The 24,501-nt window shown below is 35.0% G+C and overlaps 1 protein-coding gene across 3 annotated transcripts in view; it reads left to right on the top strand.

Annotated features, from left to right (window-relative positions):
- The window catches only part of Galphao (G protein alpha o subunit), an 80,181-nt gene that overhangs the window by 42,550 nt on the left and 13,130 nt on the right, over positions 1-24,501 (top strand). For all 3 annotated transcript variants that reach the window (XM_076828264.1, XM_076828265.1, XM_076828266.1), the window contains exons 5-7: positions 4,320-4,480; positions 19,154-19,282; positions 22,894-23,023. In XM_076828264.1, the coding sequence (XP_076684379.1) occupies positions 4,320-4,480; positions 19,154-19,282; positions 22,894-23,023 (420 nt within the window). The remainder of the gene's footprint in view (positions 1-4,319; positions 4,481-19,153; positions 19,283-22,893; positions 23,024-24,501) is intronic.

Here is a 24,501-nt window from a genome sequence, read left to right as displayed (position 1 = left end):
ATCGTTCAAAATACTTTTGACAAATTTCTTATCTCGTGGCAACTAAACAAGACAATTGGGTCTGGTATAAATTGGACACCCTGTGTATTAAAACTTTCAAATGAAGATTGGGTGCATTTAATTTACAAATTGGAAAATTTTCAAAATTTTATAGGTGCCCCTGTTGCATCTCATAAATAATTGCCAGTGCAATTCCTAATTAAAGTTATCAGCCCATGAGCAAGTGGGGCATGAATTGCTAATGGAAGATTTTATACAAAAATCCTGAAGGGTCCCCCTTACGCTCCGTGACTGCAACTAGTAGCTAAAGGACACTGTCTGAAGTGAGTAAAAAATTATCGATGGGCTGAGCACTTGAGCGACCGATGTGCATCTCGAGGCGGTTCTGAAGCACCCTCTTCAGCATATTTACCGATCGTGCAGCGTCGCGGCTACGTCGTTTACCTTAGAGCCAATAACGAGACCCTGCCTCGAAAACAACGAGCACGAGGGGCTGACTCGAGTACCGATTGATCCGGCTTTTCAAACCAGTGCCTCTCAATCTGACCCCTCGCCTAACGTTTCTTTTACTATCAGCAGTATCCTCCTCGATAAATAAACAGTCGCGACAAATCTACTTCGAAACCAAATTCTTTCGTTAGAATCCATATTCCTCGACTTCACGCGCAACATATTTTTTAATTCTGTTTTTTTTTTCGAATTGCAACAAATGGGTGTCCTAATAAGATCACCACTAGGCACAGCTGTAAGAGGATAAAATTTTATTTACTTCCCAGCTGATGTCGAAAGTAATTGGGGTGAATTTTTTGGGTTAAATTGACGGACCAATTGTGCGATTTTTTTCTAGGGGTGAATTGAATTTTCTTTAGCATTGTACTTATCCCCCTTTTGAAATTAAAGCATGTAAATATTTGATTTTCTAACTAAAACTTGTTACTTATTTTTCTAAAAAAATTTCGAGGGGTGCGTGTAAGGGAGTACTTTCAAAAATAATTGCAGTAGAAAACTTCACAGAACTGCGAAGGTAGGAAGGATTTTGAAAGTATAATATTGGAGTTAATATGCTGCGAATAAAAATTTGGAAATTTTTCGGTAAAATACAAGGGCTGTGTTTGGAATAGTAATTATTGATTTTCACGCGTGCTTCTGTCGGGAGTTTGATTAAGAAAACTGACATGGTTCGGTAAACCAGAATGGCCAGTGGTTTTATATTTGGACCGGTGGACAATCTGCAGGCCGAAAATACTCGATACTTTTTCTGACAGTGGTATCGTCGATTTCTCTGCAAAGTGGGCCAGTAAATATCCAAATAGTAATTTACTTACAATTACCAAGGTAATTTAATTATTTGCTTCCATTTCAGTTCTCACATGGTTCAGTTTATTTTTCGAAACCGGTGGATCAATAATAAATAAATTACAGCATCGATGAAAACAGCCATTAGTATTGTATATAATTATATCCCCTGAATTATTACGTCGAAGATACATTTATAATATTTTTTACTCGGTACAGGAATTTTTTTAAGTTCAACATTTTGCTTAAATAATTGAAAAGGGACATTGAAATTTTACTAGCAACGCGAGACGACGAGGCTACGATTAAAACAACGACCCTATTAAAAACATTACGATTTTTATGCACAACACTTTTTTTGGAACGTATAATTTAAAATTTGCTTGATGTCGTTTTCTTAAATAGAAATTTTTTTCTCTTCGTTTTTCATTGAGTGGATAAAGAAAATTCCACATTATTTTTTTTCTTGATCCCAAAATTTTTTGTTTTGATGTTTATGTGGGAGATAAAAATAACCCCTCGATCTTCCTAAGCCAGCGTTGACATATTCTGGCGATTATAACGCTCCCGTGAACTAAATTTATTGCTTCAGTAGCCTCGGTATACATACTTGCTAAACCATCAACTATGACGCGATTTTCAACTTTCCATTCTGTACGACTGACGGATATTGAAGATTCAGGTTGCGCGATGCAGTCTGCTATGTAAATTTCTATAACTTGCGAGCGAATTACAGTTCTGAAATGCCATTTTCACCGTCACGCTTAACGTTCGTTTATTTCTCTCCCCGTTCATTTTTAGCTGATACGGTATTGTGTTTAAAAGTTAGAACAAAATTATATTAGGGACCTACATATTTTTTACCTTGGTCTATTAAAAACAACAAATGCATTAGCTGTGACATAAATATCACCATAAAACCAGTAATCGCTTAATTTTTTTAAAAAAAAAAAAAAGGTGTAAGTATACCTATAGTATACTTAAAAGAAGTTCGGCCACCCGAAAATTCAAAAAAATCTGAAACTTTAGAGAAATGTAGCTCAAATGATGCTAATAACGTAACTATTTTTTTTATTCCGCAGTAAAACGGTTCTAAGGGTGAAACCATCCCTATAGAAAAAATCGTGAGTTTTCAGATTATCGCGAATATTTACGAAACTGTAAAAGATACCAAAAAGAAGTTAAATTCAAAGTTCTATAGTTTTTAATATTCTATAAAGCAACGATAAAAATTTAAAACTACGAAAAACAATATTTTTTCAAAATTTATCTCCACCACCTATTTTTTTAACAATTTTTTATCACCATATTGTGGGATATCAAAAGCCATGAATCTTTGAATTGAACTTTTTTTCGATGTCCTTTTTGGTTTCGCAGATATTCGCGATAATATGAAAATTCTCAATTTCTTTGAGGGGGTGTTTTCACCCTTAGAACCGTTGTATTGCCAAATCAAAAAATGGTTATTAGCATCACTTACATTTATGCAAAGTTTCCAAATTTTTTGAATTTTCGAGTTGCCCCTATGTATTAGTATACAAAATATATAGTAGCAGGGACTTTATCTTAGTGTTTCCCAACCTTTTTTGAGTCGGAATCCCCTTTTATAATATTCAAATAACCTGCGACCCCCTTCCCGCATACAGGGCCGTGTCTGTGTTTCGGCCGCCCAGGTGCAAAAACAATATTGCCGCCCTTATTAGTTTAATATTTTTTAATTAAGAATTTGACATGCAGTGTTTACTTTTATATCTATATATACGTAATTTTAAACAGTTATCGTGCAAAAGAGTTTCGGTTATTATTCTTATTAGTCAAAACTTTACATATAATAAACGGCCTGCGGCCGCCCAGGTGCGGGGGCACCTTGTGCACCCCCGCCAGGAACGGCCCTGCCCCCATATAAGGTAATGTAAATATTTCCTTCCTTTGATTGATGAAAAATCAGTGTTACATCATTAACAATAGAACATGGCAATGTAAGCATATTAAAATAAATAAGTGCTAAAAATCGTGAACTAAAAATAACCGTGGCGACTCCCTAGAAAACACTTCGCAACCCACAGGTTGAGAATCACTGCTCTATCTAGTCTTGAATAAATACTATGGGCCCTTCTCTTAACTCCTAAAAACCTCACGAATGCTCGATATACCTGTATAAATTACTAGCTTCGCTACTCGGTTCTCCCCGAAATTTACATTCTAATTTCACCAAAAAAAAAAAAATTTTTTATTTTTTTGTGAAAATAGTCACATTCACCTGGATTAGCTAGGCATAATGAGCTGGGACACATTTCGTGACCCCAGAGTTTACCGTTCGAGAGTTTTTAGGCGACAGACAAAAAGACAAACATTTTCTGCTTCGTATATTAAGATATCAGTATAAGTCACATTTCCACCTATATAGGTGTGTAAAATCCTCCAATGCGCATTCTCAAATGAAAAAGGTATAGAAAAGTGGATGAAGCAGCCAACTCCCTTCATCTGACAGCGTGAATCCCCTGGGGGTAACGGTGACTAGTTTCGAGGTTTGGCATGTGATCTAGTATCGGGGTACTGATGTCGCGAGTCACTCTCAAGTCTCCAAAGCCCTAGTGATCCTTTAGGCAGTGATCGGAACAACCTGTATTGGTTGCCGCGATTTGGAGCAAAAGTAGACAGAGAAAGAAACTGTAAAAAAGAAAGAAAGAGAGAAATACTGATAGAAAGAGATAGATAAAAGTTTAGGTTATGTTATTTCCGGTTTTGCTCTAAAATGGCTGCGGTTATACCGATCACTCCCTAGAGGATCACTACAAAGTCCCTTCCGTTACCACCTGCTTCTGGTAGCTCCTGCCACAAACCACAGCATTGCTGAATATACCTACCTACACTCTGTTTATTAAGTTAAGTTCCATTCGTCGAGAAGAATGTTCTGCAGCTCCGCTGAAAACTACATTCTTGGAATAGCTTGAAAAATAGGCTCGGCTGCCAATATATTCCGCGCACGCGCAATCTAACCAGGCTCGAAAATTCTTTTCCAGACGGACGCGAAAATGGTGTTCGATGTGATCCAGAGAATGGAAGACACGGAGCCGTTCAGCGAGGAGCTTCTGGCTGCGATGAAGAGGCTCTGGACCGACAACGGGGTTCAGGAATGCTTCGGCAGGAGCAACGAGTACCAGCTCAACGACTCCGCGAAATAGTGAGTGGCGATCATTGAAAACCTTTCCGCGCGAAAAACTTCTGTGGCTCATTGCTGGCATTTTGGATATACATTTCTCTGTACTCTGTTACTTGGCAGAAACCATGCTAAGTAGTTTTAGGAAGACAGACAAAGGTAGATAAACAGTGGGGGATTGAAGGAAAAAGGCCCAGGTGGACGAACATTCTGGGACCAGTGGCGCACACAGAGGAGGGGGGGGAGGGGCCTTAGCACCCCCAAAGAAGGGGCTTCGTGAAGAGAAAAGAAAACTGGCTTTCGTTCTTTAAAGAAATTTTTATAATCACCTAACGAATTTTATTGAATTTGCTTTAAATCAGTGCTGCACAAGGAGCCGTGTTTAGCGCCTAGCTGCGAGCAACCAGCCGAGCGTCGAACTGTCCCGTTGCTAAGGATAGACTCACAAGGGAACACCGCGAACCCGGACTCACCGATTGGAACGCAACTTTGTGGGTTTTTAGAGTGATTCAATACAAGAACAACGGTGTCTTTCATTTGGGCCCTATCGCCCTTTAAGCGGGTGAAAACTAACCTCAAAGTCGAATTAGCACTTCCACTTTTTCGCGTATAACTCTCAAAGTACAGCAGACAGAAAAAAATGTTCCAAACAAAAGTTTAATGGTGCAATGAGCGCTACAATCTTCCGTTAACAAAATTTTGAAAAGAGTTAAAAAAAAATATATAACTGACGAAAAAAACTCTTTTCAAAATTTTGTTAATGGAAGTTTGTAGCGCTTATTGCACCATTAAACTTTTGTTTGAAACATTTTTTTCTGTCTGCTGTACTTTGAGAGTTATGGGCGAAAAAGTGGAAGTGCCAATTCGACTTTGAGGTTAGTTTTCACCTCCTTAAAGGGCGATAGGGGGCCGTTGTTCTTGCTTTGAGTCACTCTAAAAATCCATAAAGTTGCGTTCCAATCGGTGAGTCCGGGTTCGCGGTGTTCCCTTGTCAGTGATGAGAACTGCAGTAGTGTAGGTGTGTGCTTGCAGACGTGTAGCGTAAGTATATGTATTTCGGCTGCTCGACGCTCGGCTGGTTGCTCGCAGCTAGGCGCTAAAAGCGGCTCCTTGTACAGCCCTGCTTTAAATGAAATTGCATTAAATAAATTTTTCTTAAAAATAATTTTATCCGTTCAACCATGCCAAAAAATGTTTCAAATGAAACAAGCATATTTTTTACCATATTATATTATATGCTTTTGTTTCCTAAAATCCGTGATACAGAAGCTCTGCCACTTTAGAATTTGATGAAATATTTGTTCAAGATATCTTCTACAATTTTTTGATTGTAGAATGATAAGTAGAGACAAACGTAGTGTTGCGGTGAGCAATTGATGTTTCCCTGTTCAAGACGCAAGGTATACGAAATGTACCCAAAGTATTCCTTCCCTGAAGCTAGCTCAGCCATCAAGAATGCCTCATTAAAGTTCCAAAGAAATCGATCTTGTCATCTCGCACGCCAAGACCCTAACATGTACTTCTCATGTTCCATGAAACTGTGTCTGCGAAGAAAACATTAATTTTGCCTGGAAAATTTTTCCAAAAAACTGTTAAGTAGCTGAATTATGGGAGACTATCGAATTCCAATTATTTCTGTCATTGGACTGTTCTAAATAGTAGAAACGAAATTCTTTCTCCTGCTAAATATTATAAGTGTTCAGCACATTTTTTACACAGATTTTTTTTTAAAAATTACGCTTAAATTCAGAGACCAGACGAATTATTAAACAATTATTTTTAAGGTTTTCCAAGGAGACAGTTAATTTTTATTCAAATAGAAGTCAGCCGTCATTAAATTTTGCAGAATTTTTTCAAAAAATGAAGTTACTAAAAAATATTAAGATTTATCTGTTTGGTTACATATAAATAACCATTATCGATGACAAGTACCAAAGTAACCAAAAATTTTTTTCAGTCATTCATAACGATTATTCATAAACAAATCATTTAAAGAAAGATATTAATTCTTATGCTATAACTTTTAAAATTTAGGTTACAGTAGTCACGTTCTCTGTTTAAATTATCATAAATTGTTCCCCAGGAATATTCCTCATTTTTAGTCTATGCAATGTATTTCTCCAGTAAGTCGAGTATTTCTTTCATATTCTTACAAATGGTAAACAAATATAATGTGGCGATACTATAAATTGCTAGCGAGAAATTTATATTTTTAAACTGAAGATAGCTTTAATCCCAAAATCGCTGGGGCCTAAGGTGATTCGAGCGGTGGCACAATTTACTATATAGAGAATATTTACAAATAAACTTAACCTAGAGGTAGGCTGCCAGAGCCCTTGGCTTCTTCAACCACCTAATTTGGAATAGGTCCAATTCTGATCTTGCCTCGGATCCAACAGCCATTGAACCTTCTGTGCTCCCATTCATTCTCAGGATTAGGGTTTGCCAACCTCTGTTGACATATTATCCACGAGTAAAATTAAATCAGAGGTCTCCTTCAATTCAGCTATCTTGATTTATTGCTCCCATGTCTATGTAGGGGAGAGTAGGGTGAAACGGAACGCTCAACTTTGGAGGGTGGTAACATAAAATCGGAAGGAGAAAAAGACACGGGACTTGAACTGGAGTCCTCAGTGGACCTTAGACTATAAGAAAATCAAAGCCATTGTTAAGGAAAAATTATTGGGAACGACGGAAAATAAAATCTACTAGGTATTGAAATCTGCCTCGCTCAAGTGGTAGGGTAAAACGGAACACCCACTTGAGGCCCATGCAAACGTACAAAATCTTCATTTCTACGATTTAAAATGTATTCATTTATGTTAAAAAATATAAATATATATTTTAGGTATAACTGTTACAAATAAAATATAACAAAAATATATGTTATACATATTAAAAAAAATATTTTACTAGACAACATGAAAATTACGGAAAATAATCAAATATGAATATAATATCGTAAAAGAAGGATAGATTAATACAGTTTGTTTATTATTTTACGAAAAAAAATCACGTACGAATGTATCATCTTCCTTTTCAGCGCTGGTGCAGGCCTCGTGGGCCCACCCCTTACATGCAGTCATTTAGTAAAAAATTAATATTTACAGTTCAGCGTGTGGTAAAAAACTTTTAAATACGTCGAAATGTAGCGTAAGGAGTATAGAATCCAACGATGTGCTTACCGTTATTAATTTTCGAAATCCAAGTGCCGAAAAATGGTCGAAAGTGCAACACAATATTGAAACGTCGATGCCGGAATTTTGTCCAAATTTCTTAACGGGAAAGTAACGTGTGCACGGGTCTATGGTCGGTCACAAAATGCTGCGAGGACCCTTTGGTCCCATGTCACGCGATACCAACTCATTCGCAGCTCTTATCTAAAAGAAACATTGATGATCCGTTTGACCCACCCCTTCCGTTTTACCCTACTCTCCCCTACCTACAGTGACTCGCATTAATATTCGGACACTTTTTAAAATCGCATAACTTTTTTAGAATTGGTCCAAACGACTTGAGTTTTTTTTTTTGAGAAGCTAGAATCGCGGAAATTCACGAAATCAGCGATTTTCGACCTTATTCTGCGATCTTTAAACGTTTGTAGCTCGGAGCAACGTTAACCGATTTTGATGAAATTTTAGGCACGTATACTACTTACTTCAATCTACAAACGGGTTTTTTGAATTTTCATTACAGGCTCACAAAAAAAAGTTAAAAAAAACGACCTTTACAATTTTTTTTTTCTATTCCGACCAAATGCATTTTTTTCAAAACGGCGAAACGCGTCAGTTAGCAAACTCATCCTTCCAGCTTCTCAAAAAAAACTCATGTCGTTTGGACCAATTCTAAAAAAGTTATGCGATTTTAAAAAGTGTCCGAATATTAATGCGAGCCACTGTATGCTTTAGTCATATTTAGTAAATTAACATGATTCTAACGATGTAGCAATATCTATCAAACATGTAGTAAATGTATTGGTTCATTGCTTGATCAAGAATTTAACTCATGATACGATGTAAAATTTGGGCAAATTTGATGTTATATATTTATTCAAACAGAATTTACTGTACATTGCTTCAAATTTTCGAGAAATTCATTTCGGCATCTCAGGACGATCCACAGTGTTCGATGGGAATAGGGAAATGGACAACAATTAATAACTTCTCTCTGCAGTAAAATTTTTTTAAATAAATTTCATATTTGTTTATAAAAGGACTTTTTTATACATCTTTGATGTTACAAGTTTTTAAAAAATTCTTTTTTTAATGCGTGTAAGATAAGTGCGGGTAATAAGGCCCAGTAGGTAATATTGCTTCTATTACATACGAAATGTCATTCGAAGATGTTTCCGCGTCGTTGATATAAAATTTTCCGGTTGTAAATTCAACAACTGCTCCCCCCTCAACTTTCATTGCACGAATTATAAGAATTACGTCGTTTTTCTGATTTATGTTGGGAGTCCTCATCATCCAATTATTGTGCAACTACAAGTATGTATAAGTACATATGTTGGTAACGTATTCGCAGAAAATTGATGATTTTGTAAAGTACACGTTTAACAAATAATCTCGAGAATGAGGAAGTCACAAAAGAGATAGGGAAGACCTCCAAAGCACGTGTCTAAGTACCTGCTCTACACGAAACAGGGCCCATTTACAAGGCTTTTAAAAACCTAAAAATTATCCTGTTTGTATAATCCTACTTTTTGATTTTTACTTTTTTCTGTTTCGGGCATATTCGTGCAGGTGAAATTGACGTTAATATAAAGTTTAATGTTCCCTAAATTAATATACAAAAAATCACGGAGGTACTTTTTTTAAAAGTCTCCTTGAAGTTGTTAAACATTTAACATAAAGAATTCGTACAAATTGTTGGTATTGTAAAACACTGACTTGGCAGTTTTGAAAGCATGGCAGTATTAAACGCAACTTATGAAAATCAAATGAAAAGCATAAACATTCCGCCAATGGCACGTGTTTGAAAAAATGCACCGTGATTTGGAATAAATTTCTAGTGTCATTTTTGACAACAAATTGGTAAATACAGCAAGAGTTATGGGTAGAGTTAAAACCTACGTTCCTTTATTAACATTTTCAGATAAAAGAATTTGTGAATCGAACACTTCAGATTCTTGACTTTTGTACATTATATCGAACACTGTGCGATCTCATGAATTCACTTTAAAGTCTATCTGGGCTCTGTAAACGCTATAAAGTATAGGTAAATTTTTACTAAATGAATTAATAGACGTACACAACTGTTTGAATAATCGAAGAATAGGGTAAGAGAATTTTTTGGCAAGGAAATGTTCAATTTTCTGTCTTTGATCATTCGAAATTGTGTTCATATTTTAAGGAGTTATGCCTAGTCAGGCGGTCGAAAAGAGGCGAATATTTGTGATTTTTTTTTGAAGAAGCGGAAGCGTATAATTTTACAAAACCTTTTGCGTTTAAAAGAGCAACATTTAAAGAACATTTGGTAATTTTTTCGTAGAAAAATATTTACGTTTATAATAAAATAAAATGCGACATCCAAGAAGCATTTTTAAAAATTTGCTTTCGCGGTGAGCACTGCCATTCGTAACCAGATTATCTAAAATCAAAAAACAAAAAAGATTTCGTTAGTATATTAATGTATCCTCAGGTTGACAAAGAGAATTTTCCGAAATATTAAGTTAAAACAACATGGCAGCTATTTAAAGTTGAAATCCTGATTTTTTCCTGCAAAAATTACGCGAAAAAATCAGGATTTCAACTTTAAATAGCTGCCATATTGTTTTAACTTAATATTTCGGAAAATTCTCTTTGTCAACCTGAGGATACATTAATATACTAACCAAATATTTTTTGTTTTTTGATTTTAGATAATCTGGTTACGAATGGCAGTGCTCACCGCGAAAGCAAATTTTTAAAAATGCTTCGTGGATGTCGCATTTTATTTTATTATAAACGTAAATATTTTTCTACGAAAAAATTACCAAATGTTCTTTAAATGTTGCTCTTTGAAACGCAAAAAGTTTTGTAAAATTATACGCTTCCGCTTCTTCAAAAAAAATTCACAAATATTCGCCTCTTTTCGACCGCCTGACTAGACTAGGCATAACCCCTTAATCAGTGAAATATTGCAACTGGGAATAGTAGAAATGAAAATAATTATATAAAGCAGCATATCGCGAGCTTCACATCTCTTTTTATCTAACTTTTTTTATTATGTAACGCAAGCTTTCTTCTTATTACGAGTTCCTTGAATGCAGTGTAAGACGAGAATTCCTGGTAAAGATATTTTTACTAGCTACGTACTATTTATTCAGTAACCTTACCTTTTTTAATACTATTTTTCACAATTTTCCTATTATTCCTATTTTGGCAACATTCTCGTTTCTGTTTCCGTAATTAACATATCACGTTTGAAATTCAACATCATTTTATGTGAGCACGCGTATTATCAATTTGATAATTAATTCTTTGCAATAAGAATTAGCTTTTGTTGTTGTAAAAAATCATTTCGGTGGATGAGAGAATATACCATGGGAATAAATTACTTCTGTAGCAAACCATTTTTCTGATGGAAGTTTAGGCAACGAAGTATCGACTATATTTTCAAAAATGAATGAAAAAAATAGAAAATATGTACAAGTTGTAATGAAATATATTTGGGCGATGAAATGTGAAAAATGTATTAACGAAGGTGGGAGAAGAATTGAGTAGGTGAATATAATAGCAGTAATAGTAGTTTCCCGAGGGTGGAGTTATGACTAATGCATCCAGAAAGCATGATACTACTAGTGATGCTACATTTTGAAAGTGCTTTAGCAGGCATATTTTCTTCTTTGTCTCTCTCTTAAACGGATAACTTAGAATTATAAATTCTTTAAGTTATTACAAAATTATTGAGGAACTTATAAAAATTATTAAGAAAATTATACAAATTATTAAAAAATTATTGACGAAATGACATAAATTATATAGTGCAGAATTATTTAGGGGATCTATAATTTAGGAAAATTATAAGAATTAGTAAAAAAATATTGAGGAAATGATATAATTTCATAAAGAATTATTGAGGAAATTATAAAAAGTAGAAAAACATTATTGATAAATTTATAAAAATGATTTAAAAGTATTGAGGAAATTATAGAAACAATTGAAAAATTATTAAGAAAATTATTGACGAAATGATATAAAATAGTACAGAATTATTTAGGAAATTATAAGAAGTAGTAAAAAAAATATTGAGCAGCTGATATAATCTCGTAAAGAATTATTGAGGAAATTATAAAAATTAGAAAAAGATTATTGATAAATTTATAAAAATGATTTAAAAAGTATTGAGGAAATTATAAAAACTATTGAAAAATTATTAAGAAAATTATTGGCGAAATGATATAAAATAGTACAGAATTATTTAGGAAATTATAAGAAGTAGTAAAAAAATATTGAGCAGCTGATATACTCTCGTAAAGAATTATTGAGGAAATTATAAAAATTAGAAAAAGATTATTGAGAAAATAAAATGATGAAAATTATTAAAAAATTATTTAAGAAAGAATACAAATTATTAAAGAAATTACAAAAATTATTAAAAGAGCATTGAGGAATTTATTTAAATTAGTATTACAAAAATTAAGGTGGCAGGGGAAGTATTAAAATATTTTATAATAAATTGGTTGTATCTAAGTATTACGAACGTCTCATGCACCCAATGAAATTAACTAGTTGTTTTGTTTTTTGTTATCTGGCGAAATCCCTGATATCTGAGCAAATCATCTAACGAAGAGGCATTGTGCCCCGATTACTAGCAGCGTAGCAACAAGCAAGAATAAAAGGGTCACAATCTATTGCATTATTCCTCTCCACGTGCCATCTAAACGATATTTAAAGTACTCAGACATGGACACCTCTTTCGTGTAATTAATAATTCCTTGTTGGCAGTCAATTAATTAAAAGCATTAAATTACACGAAACCCAACAGAAGCGTACGAATTAGACGAGACACGAAGTGCTCGTCGAACGTACCCCTTTATCCAACAGAAATGTTTTATTCGCGATTTAAATAATCCAGAAACCGTTCCGATTTAACTGACACAGACTACACACAAATATTTGGAGTCCCTCGTGTTTCATTTGATACGCATCCAACCTCCATTTACGCTCATTGTCAATTTAAGCTCTTAATTAAACCCCTCGTATTTAGAACCAATATAAAATCCCGATCCAAATCCTGTGACATGCGAAGCTTATCAGGGGTTGCCGGTGATTTTTTCTGCATTTCATTTCAATACAAAAATACAAAAAAAAAATTTAAATCGAATATTTTTTAAAACAGTACAATTCTATAAAATATTTTTTAATTTCAAATTGTCGTTCAAATTTGGGGGTTTGACAATTCCCAGACATAGGGCGTGACTTAAAGTTGGGCCCCTGAGTTAGGCTACCGCGCGCAAAGAGTGCAGTTTAGAAAAATAAATTGGGGTAAAAATTTTATTTTTGACAAAGGGTAAATAAAATTGTACAGCTTGAAAAATTCAGATTGAAACCCTGATTCGTTCCTCCACGGGGTGCAAGGTCCAGGTCCAACTGGACAATCTTCTGTGCGAATCTATTTTAGCCCGAACACGTGGGTGATTAGAAAACAGAAAGAAAAAAAAACGAGCGATCCCGAGGATTTGATCATTCTCCTTCTTGCAGTTTTTTTCCTTCTCTTTTATTTAGGCTCGGCGGCGTATTGATCGGCGATGACGTCACGCCACGCCCGTGTCACGTGGCCCAAAATGGCCGCCGACACCATCCCCTCTATTCCTCCCTCGTGGTGCACGTTTGCTCGTTTCCCACCCCCGACTGTTTCTCTTTTCCTTCCACCGCCGCTTCTTTATGCCAGCAAGAGCAAGAAAATACAGCGGGGCAGGAAGGAAGGGGCGAGGAACGGAAGGGGAAGACAATGGGAGAAAAGCACCACTTGCGTTGGGAAATTCGTAATAATTGGGCACTTAATAATTACCAAAAGGGATGCAAGAGAAAGCAGGATTTAAGGGGAGGGAATCGAGGACATGGTACAAGGACAGCGGTGCTTTACTGTTGCCGAAGAAACTCCGGTTCTGAGAACCGTGTGGTCGCAAAGACAGTTTCATCTAAGTCAGAAAATTTGCATATTTATTTCGTCGATTTTTTTTTAATCCAAGATCTAAATTATTAAATATTTAACTACTTGTTTCAATTGACAGTTGTTGAGTAAAAATTAATATAGGCGATTCATTTCATAAATTTTAAAGTGTTTTAGTGTTTTGTTAGAGAAAATAAGAGTCGTCAAAATTTCAGGTAAATGTTTCTGTTTTGTAAATTTAGAAGGGAAGATTTCCACGGAATTTTTACTTTTTATTTTTTGAACAATACAAATGTTAGTGTGTGAGTGAAAACGAGCAGGTAGATTACGAAGATAAGTGTGCAAACAGTTGCACGCGAGAGTGAGAGTTAAATATTTTGGACCACCCGGTATGTAACGCCCAATGCAAGGAACAATTGTAAACATCCACGAGTAACGTGCAAATGATATAGGTATGATGTTTTCACAAAGCAACTGGTGATAAGCTACATCGCAGTTCGCATATAGGGTGTGCGCAACTTGGTAAATAAATGATTTCTATGAAACGCAAGCTTCTTTCGCGTGTAGCTATCGGTTATGGCCATTTTGAAATATTGATGGCGCAAAATGATCCTTGTAAAGAAGGTTATATCCTGCAGGCTGTCCCCTGCACAATTTGTTGCGAGTTACGCGCATATTACCTCGATGTTGCTTCTATATACCGGGTGTTCTAAAAAGAAATTCGTAATTTTACATGTGTGACGTATCATTGTATTGCTCTCTTACTGGTTTTCTTTTTGCATAACTTGTCGCAGGTCAGGTGAACAGTGAGGTTTATTATTGGTTCCATGTACCGGGTGTTCTAAAAAGAAAATTCGTAATTTTATGTGTGACGTATCATTGTATTGCTCTCTTACTGGTTTTCATTTTGCATAACTTGTCGCAGGTTAGGTGAACAGTGAGGTTTATTATTGGTTCCTTATACCGGGTGTTCTGAAAAGAAATTCGTAATTTTATATGTGTGACGTATCATTGTATTGCTCTCTTACTGGTTTTCTTTTTGCATAACTTGTCGCAGGTTAGGTGAACAGTGAGGTTTATTATTGGTTCCATATACCGGGTGTTCTAAAAAGAAAATCGTAATTTTATATGTGTGACGTATCATTGTATTGCTCTCTTACTGGTTTTCTTTTTGCATAACTTGTCGCAGGTTAGGTGAACAGTGAGGTTTATTATTGGTTCCATATACCGGGTGTTCTAAAAAGAAATTCGTAATTTTATATGTGTGACGTATCATTGTATTGCTCCCTTAATGGTTTTCTTTTTGCATAACTTGTCGCAGGTTATGTGAACAGTGAGGTTTATTATTGGTTCCATATACCGGGTGTTCTAAAAAGAAATTCGTAAATTTATATGTGTGACGCATCATTGTATTGCTCCCTTAATGGTTTTCTTTTTGCATAACTTGTCGCAGGTTAGGTGAACAGTGAGGTTTATTATTGGTTCCATATACCGGGTGTTCTAAAAAGAAATTCGTAATTTTATATGTGTGACGTATCATTGTATTGCTCTCTTACTGGTTTTCTTTTTGCATAACTTGTCGCAGGTTAGGTGAACAGTGAGATTTATTATTGGTTCCATATACCGGGTGTTCTAAAAAGAAATTCGTAATTTTACATGTGTGACGTATCATTGTATTGCTCTCTTACTGGTTTTCTTTTTGCATAACTTGTCGCAGGTTAGGTGAACAGTGAGGTTTATTATTGGTTCCATATACCGGGTGTTCGAAAAAGAGATCCACCTTACTATACTGTTGCTTGATTTGCAAATGAATTTTTATACGAATAACTTGTTCCTATTTAGCTTCGACAGTTTGGAGAATAATATTTCAATCAGACACACTGTGCACACTGCCAATTCAATTTCAATAACTACAAAATCCTTGAAGCATTTTTAAAAAAAAATACATTTACTTAAGTAAGAATTTTAGAATTTTTAATAGAATTTAAACCACTCGCCCTTGAAGTCAAAAAGAATTCTATCGCGAGAAGAAAAGGAGTGCAGCATTATACATAATTTTGCGATAACAGAAATTTCTTGAATTTTTATTGTTTTAAAGGAGTTGCTGGACAAAGTCGATGTGTTATACAAAAATCTTGAATTCGCTTTATAAATAAAAGTCCGGGAAATTTAAATCTGGAGACAGCAGGTCACAGGATCGATTCCTTTCGGTTAATTCGCCCAACCAGATTAACTAATTATTTATTCAACAACCGTCGAGCAATGCGATAGAATTATACTGGGTGTCTGTACTAATATATGCACTCGATTTTCTAACGAAATTTCGGTCTTTAAACTTTCATATACTTATTCATAATTATCACGATGCCTACACTGCCCTCTTTAGTTAAAATCTCCTATCTAACATTTTGAAACAACCGAGAAAATTGAAGTTTTATCATTTACTTTGTACCGTCCTTATTTTCCATCGTTCAAATTAAAACATTTTGTCATTACTTCGTAACAGCCTAATATAATTTTTTGTAATAAATTAATTAATTGTTTTAGATAGGATATTATAACTATTTAGAAAGAAGTTAGGTTAAATACATTAGACTGTTTATAAATCTGTACGTAGCACGTAGAGTTTTCTAACTTTACTCAAAAGGTAAAAGACACGTGGATCTTCAAATATTTCAACACATCTAAAAAAATGAAGAAATGCTAGATAGGACAGTTTAAGTAAGGAGGGCAGTACACTGTGTTCCATATAAGAGCGTACCAACGGCCCTACCGGTTTGCGACCGTTCTGCGCAGCTGCCACGGATCTGAGGCACGTGATTGGTCGTAGCACTTCCGCGATTGGTCTTACCACTTCCCCTGATGGTTTACCGCCAATAAACACTGTATCCCTGCGCGACACGAGTATGCTCTAATGTGGAACGCAGTGTAGCACATTGCCAAATATTTCGCAGCGATATTTACAAATACAAAATGGTTAATTTTCTTTCGAAAATTGTACCGCATTCAGAGTGCGAGTATAACCTACACAGCATTATTTTTAATTTTCAAAATCGCGACAACGTGCCTCCTTATATCAGGCTCACCCTGTATACAGTGTGAATAGAAATTCAACGGAATTCGAACGAATTATCTCTAATATTAGAAATGTCCCGATCGCGAAAGAATTCCCAGTATTTTACGATTTATAGATATCTTAGTAGTAATCCATGTCTTATACAGGGTGTTCCTAAAGTAAGCACTGAAATTTTAATACGTAAGAAAAATGTTAAATAAGCATACACAAGTAAACATTTAGTTTCTCAATGATTAGTACCAACTGAAATCATTTTTATAATAAATATAATACTTTATAATAAATAATAAAAACTCAATTTGTTCGCACGAAAGAACATCGGCGCGTAAGCTGAATAAAATTTTTGGAGCACTTAAAGTCGTGTGTAGACGCACAAAATTATTTCAAACTGATAAAAAATGAAATTTAATAGTAACCACGTCTTAAATTCTTAGCAGAAATTACAAAACAAAATTCCATTACATCGCAACAATTTCTACTGTCTTATTCATGCAAGGTGACAATTTTTTTCTGAACACCCGGTACTTATCAGCTCGTTCGGTATCTATAAGCGTAAGCCACAAAAAGCAGCCCTAAAACCAACGAACTGCGATAAGATGAAAGCACATACTTAGTACTGCCCGCTACAGGTGCATCCAACTTTGGCAATGAACGACTGACATATCGTAACTGTTGCGCGGCGCACTAGGAAAATCGATCGATCTCGACCTGGATTGCAACCTCGATTCAGAATGTCATTTACCTCTAGAAGTGCTTTATCCAGGCCGTGTTAAAACTGTTCCAGACGTACAATACATCCACGTAGCCGTATCGTGTACAGGGTGTTTCTAAATAATTTACAGCATCAAAGGAGCCGCTAAATGGTGGGGGGTCGCGATGAAATATTAAAACACGTTCGATCGTAATTTTTTTTCACTTCACATGGATTTAGCCAATAATTATAAAATAATATTTACCTATATGGCACAGAATGATGTGAAGGAAGATTAGAAATTTTTTTTAAAAGCAGCTTAAAATAATCGAAAGCTTGAATTCTGCGCATTTAATTTTAACTTGTAATCAGTGGTGATATAATTGATCATTTGTTTTTTAAGAAGAGTTACAATTCATATTTAGTGTATAATTTTTTTTCTTTAGAGCGACAGTTAAACTTGCCTTTCTTCTTTTTCGTGCATTTATGAAACTGAACCAGAAATATTGCAGAATCGTTTAAAACACAAAGTGGTTACTTTGGGGGAATTAAAGATAGAAGATTTTTCTTAACATAAATGGCAATAAAGAATGAAATTTACTGTTTCTATAGTGATGTGCGCAACAACCTAACCTGTCAGCTAGCTGGGAAACCACGCGGCGTGGTGCAACAGAATCTAACCTCAAAAAAATGAAAAATCTGCCACAGTTTTTGACAACCACGGTTCAAAAAAAAAAAAATAAACAGAAACTGACGTGCTACACACGTCATCCCAGCGCAAGGGGTTAATAATTACCCATATCCTTAATTAAAACTCGTATTTTATTTCAGCTCACTTTACCCCAGATAGTAGCTCACTTTACCCCATATATAAAGTAAAGTGGTCGTTTTGGCATTTTCTTTTCAAGTTGAATTTTAACATACTTTAATTTTATCTTAATTACTGCTATTCGTCATTTATCAATAGTAATGTTGAAATTATATTATAAATCTATTTCCACACATTTTTATTGAAAGGGAAAAATTTTATTCGACTTCAAACTTTTTCCCCGTCCCTTTGCTCCGGTCTCCCCCGTTGAATGTCATAAATTTTTTTTTGTTAGTTACATAAATTCAATTTTAAATGGGTTTTATACAGCTTTCAATTATCCATCAGAATATGTCCCATACAGCACACTCTCGTTGCAGCAAAGTTACAGAATGGTTGCAGTGCAAGATTGCAACGTTGCACGCAACGTTGCCGCGATAATTCTATGTCCGCCCCGTGCAATGTTGCACGCAACGTTGCCGCAATAATTCTATGTCCGCCCCGTGCAATGTTGCACGGCAACGTCGCAGCAACGTTACATCCACATTGCGCTGCAACCATGCAACACTGCAAGGTTACTGCAACCATCCTGCAACGTTGCCGCCACGAAGTGTGCTGTATAGGGTATATTATACACGTACCACAGTTCCAAGTTGATGTTAAAAAGTAACAAAAATAAAGCAAATCGAAAAAGTGGTAACTACTTTGTCCGCTGTAATATGAGATTACCCATTTTGTAATTACAAAAGCGATCACGGACAATAAAATTCTGATATGCTCTGTTTCTGGCAAAATTCACATTTAACAGAGTTGTTGCAAAAAACACTGTAGGTGGCAGAATGGGAAAAAAATGATCGGAAAATGTTCTACGTGTTAATGGCAATGCTATAGTCTGGACTTTGAATTTTGGCAGTTACAGTGTTTTCTACACGAGCTCTCCTGAACATTAACTAGAGCACAGATGAGAAGGGGCCGTTTAAATAATATTGTGACTAATATTCTGTCTTTTGTTTGAAATTCCAGTTTCCTTGACGACCTAGACCGATTAGGAGCAAGGGATTATCAGCCTACGGAGCAAGATATTTTAAGGACCCGTGTGAAAACAACGGGTATAGTCGAAGTTCACTTTTCTTTCAAGAATCTTAATTTCAAGTAAGTCGTTGCACAACTGATATTTTTCCCGGATTTATAGGAACAATAAGCGAGGCGCTGTAAATAAGCATTGGCAGCTTCAGTAAAACCGAAAATCAAGCTACGAGTTTAAAAGTTTTAATTTCCATAGCCGAACAATTTGAAACGCAAATTCTAATCGTGGCGTTCTTATTGTTAGCTTGAACACAAGCAAGTTTTAATATTTCCTTCGATAAACTTCATATTCGCAGGGTGCGTGGCATAACCCCAGCTAATAATATACAGGGTGGTCAATTTTAGCATATAAATGGACTTGTGTTGGATTAAAAAAATTTAAAAATAAATATTTCACAATTTCAAAACCTTCAGATGGAAGCATTAGGGACGTTTCACTCGTTTTTTTTAATGGAATACCACGTGATCTAATACAGTGGCGGTAAAGAAAAAATATAGTAATGAAAAACCAAAATTAAACTCTTTATTATCGCACTTGTAGCACCAATTTAATTATTTTTTTAAATATTCACCTTTTTAGTATAAACTTAATAAAAATTAGTTTTTAAAAATCAGCGACTTTTTCTCCAGCCAGGGGGGGGGGGGGTAGCTGCTCCCCTCCCTCCCTCCCGGATTCCCATATATAGCACTTAAAATTTAAAATCCTCCAGCATATTTATTTTCTTCACTTTCCTCGTAAAATTGTGACATAGATATACATGATAACATTTTGCAATTAATCTAATATTTTATGAATATCGTTGATTGTTCAAATCGTAAAGGGTATTGCAAAATTTTGTATAACCCTTCGTTGACACACCTCCTTTTTCGATCAACTCTGACATACCTGGGTGGCTCACAGCCAGATCAATTTTTGAACAACTACCATTATCATCTAAATAATCCAATCGTCGTAAAAAAAATCATGGATCAGTCTTAAGGTCTCTAGAATATATTCCAATAGTTTTTTCATTGAAATTTAATCACAGTTTTTGTAAAAAAAAATTAGACTACCACATGTCGGGAAAAAGCGAAGAAAATCTTTAAATAGTTGTAACTTTTACAAATTTCAATATCAGAAGCTAAAAATCTACAGGGTTGTTGCTCGGATATAATATTTTGAGAGAGAAAATAGTTTGTAAGTAAGCTTTGGAGAAAAGGTATTCATTTTGCAAAATTATATTCATTCTGTCAAAATCAGCTTGTGGGTGGCTCACACCCAGAGTGGCAACGAAGGGATAATATCACCGAAGAATTAATAAATTAGTGACAGTGATTAAAATAGTCGTACTAAAATTCGCTCGTTTATAAAATTATCGAAATTTAACCATTTCGAGTGTAGAAGTGAATAAGGGAAATAAGGGTGAAGGCACATTTTATTGTATTTTGCGCTGCAACCTGACTTTTAGAGTGAGAACTGAATGCAGGTGTACCTTTATCAATGCTGATAGCAAGGAATGTTATCTTTTTAGGAACGTTAGGGTAGGTATCCCAACAAATGGGAAACTGTTTTCCATTCCATGTATATATAATCGAACGGTTTTTCCTATCTTGTACACACGTGATAGCACCGTTTAGTTTGTTCATGTTAACATCCTGTACGACGTAGATACCGCTAAAGTGTCAAACTTGTGTCTTGCTTTAGGAGATCGGTATCAGTACCAAAATGTGAAAGAATATTTTCCGCTGAAAAACGGTCAAGTATTAAAAGCATGAAAAAAAGTTTAAACAGTGGTGGCAATAGGGGATGAAACGGTGTTGAGAAAAATAAGATCTTCAGCGTTGCAAAAAGGTGAAGGTTTTGTGCTGGGGAAAGAGTCAAATATTCAGCACTGGAAATGGGGCAGAATATTTCCTATTTGTAGTTTTTAATAATTAACTCGTACAGCTTAATATTTTAGTTTAATAATAAAATTTTACAAATTTATTAGCATTAAAATTTTGTATCTGAATTTCTGCGTATAATGTAAATTATTATTTATTTATTATAAATCATTAATTCAGTTGGTCCATTTATCTCGCGAAAGGATATTCGAATAGAGCACGCGAAGAAGTGGAAAAGCTGAGAAGGGGGAGAAAAGCGAAGGGAGCAATGCCTCGTGAATGATTGAGCATGAATCATTGGCTTGATAATTTAAGAAGCTGATCGTGAGAGCGAAACATTCTTCCTTTAAGTTACGTTCGCGCTGGGAAATATTTTCCTCTCAACAGTTAATTTAACCCTCGGTTGTCACGCATACTTTTTCGAACGTCGTCGCCACAGTGGGTTAATTCGACCCTGCCAATATTCAATCAGTTGTTATTTAAAAACTATTTGTTAAATCAGGTCTAAAAAATTCTGAGACAAAGTTTGAACATTGTAGAATATAATCCCATCGTTGAAAGTTGATATTTAAAGTGTCAAAGTGCTTAAAAAAAAAATTGAAGAAATAAGAGTTCCGACAAAAAGTGTTTTTGCTTAAAAAATTGCAGGGTGAATTTGACCCAGTGTGGCAACCGAGGGTTAATAACCACACATAGTGGATTGTTAAATATTACAATAATACAAGTAAATAAATGAATCTCAAGTCCATCGAATGAAAAGTAGAGAAAATTATTATTATAATTAATTATTGCTCGAGCACTAAAATTGAGGAATTTACAGAGCGTGAGGTGGATCAGTTTGCTTTCCGAAAGGCTAAAATACTGAGTGATTAAAAAGGTAAAGAGGCAAACAATGACAAAACAACAATGCTTTAACAGGGGAAAAAATATACCCGACAGACTACGTCACACAAGAAGGGGGGATTTCTTAAAATAGATCAGGGATACAAAAATATAAAGTCTAATATTAAAGCTACTTATTTATACACAGATGCATATATCATCTGCAATTTAAATTATGCAATTTACTTAATGTAAGACAATTGCTTTCTGGTTCCTGAAAAATTGCGAATTTCGGTCCCAAATTTTCAGGAAACATTCATGACATATCAAACACTGAAAATAAGAAAAAAAAATTATCTTTCTCGCATATTTCGGTATATGCCTCCCCCCCTTAAATGTTTAAAAAATAGTCCTCGAAAATAAAAATTCAATTTTTTTGTTCGCCTTCATAAATAATAAGTTTTCTAGAAACATTTAAACTTTCAAAATTTAAGGGAAAAAAGTTTTTTTAGTTTTTCGGACTTTTTTCGAAAACCGTCTGTCGCACGAGAAGAAGCAATAGAACATAAAAGATGCTCCTTGTCCGGATCTACAACTTTTGTTTAACAAACTTTTTCATTTAATCAATAACTTTGATGATATTATATAAAATCGACTTCGCGAGCTGTTAAATATTGATTTAAATGTTTAAGGACCCAGGGGCACCCTTTCCCGTTATCCGATCGAGCTCAAACTTCACACGGATTTTTTTTTAATTATTTGGAATTATTCTGGAGGGTGGCCCGAAGAAAATCTTGAAAAAAATTTTTACAAGTTTAAAAAAATTTTTTAAAAAAATTTTTATTTTGTAAATAAGAGCCACCCTAATGCGTATGCTCAAACAGAATCTGATAACTCAAACCTGACTATTGCTCGGTACACCAATGGTCCTGCAGTTAAGGCTTATTCACCGCTGAATTCTTAGTCACCTTTATGCTAATGACTTCTTACAGATTGTTCGATGTGGGCGGCCAAAGAAGCGAACGTAAGAAGTGGATTCATTGCTTCGAAGACGTTACTGCGATCATATTTTGCGTCGCGATGTCCGAATATGATCAAGTCCTGCACGAAGACGAAACGACGGTAAGTAGTCCCTTCACCTATTAACGTAAAATAGCTAACGTAAAAGTAAGAAATTAAGCGGCATACGTTTGAGCCTTGTGTGGAATGTATTAAATGCAACGGCAACTGCTAACCGTATTCTCTCATTTTGTGCAAAATAAAAATATTTGTTAAATTGAGGGAAGTTCGGTTATCCGAACATTTCGATTTTTTTAAAACTCTGCAGGGTAGTAAAGGACCTCGATAGAAGTATCAGGCGATTTTTGTCGTTTGTGCCGGTTTTCGGTTCTTCAGGGTGAAAACACCCCTTAAAGGTTAATGTGTGATTTCCTACTTTGCTGTATATTTTGAAAACTGTAGTAAATATAAAAAAATTATTACAATAAAAACTTAACGGTTTTTTATGCCCTATAAAACTGGGTAATCAAATTGTTTAAAATATTTCATTTAAGCAAAAAAATGTCCCCCACCATAAATTTTAAACAAAGCGATTACATATTTTTATACAGCATAAGAAGCCATTAAATTTTCTTTATAATTTTTTTTTACATTCACTACAGTTTTCAAAATATACAGCAAAGTAGGAAATCACACATTAACCTTTAAGGGGTGTTTCCACCCTGAAGAACCGAAAACCGGCACAGACGAGAAATCGCCTGATACTTCTATTGAGGTATTTTCCAAACCTGCACAGTTTAAAAAAAATCGAAGTGTTTGGGTAACTGTACGTCCCTTTAAAGTAGGATAAATGTCATTTATATTTTTCCCTTCTGTATACAAGAGAAACAGAGTCATATCAGTGGCACTTGTCACCAAATCATAGCAGTATTTCCTCTGCGGTCCCTTGGATATAATTTTTAATTTGCAGAGTAAATTTTCCTCCGCCTGAAAATTCATTCGATGAAAATTCAACTTCGTTACAAGAAATTCCTGACAAAGAATATAGCGAAGTATTAGAGTAATCATGGCGTTGAGCACACTTCAACCTGGTCAAACTAATTGTGTTAGAAATTTGTTTTTTCTTTGACAGTACAATATTAGCGTTCGTAGTAGAAGGGCAATCTTCTTCTGATTCTTGCCTATTACATGATAATAAACACAGAAAATCGTGATTAGTCAACAACGTTAATGTAAAATTAAAGCGTAAAAGGCCTGAAATGTGTATAGCTTGTATCTGAATTACGGAAATAAGGTCATAACGTATCCCCACACATGTGGAAGGATATGCGATCCGCCACGGTGTCCGAGCTCGCAACAATGAAGAAATTCAAGAAACCAGAAATTCAAACCCCCCATATTAGGTTGTGGCTTATGAAATGTCCGTTTATAATTATTCTGGGATCGGAAAAAGCATCGGCTTTCGAGACCTCGTTCTGCCGAGGAAACCTCTTTCTTCACTGGTTTCATTCGTGCTCTGAGTTGAGCATTATTCGGCGACAGTAGTGATGGGTTCGAACGCATCGCGAGCATTTTTGTTTGAACGAGTATTACAACTGTCC

Source organism: Andrena cerasifolii, chromosome 15, assembly GCF_050908995.1.
Source record: "Andrena cerasifolii isolate SP2316 chromosome 15, iyAndCera1_principal, whole genome shotgun sequence".
Lineage (NCBI taxonomy): Eukaryota > Metazoa > Arthropoda > Insecta > Hymenoptera > Andrenidae > Andrena > Andrena cerasifolii.
Note: the sequence above shows the minus strand (reverse complement) of the source record. Positions and strands in the feature narration are given on the sequence as shown.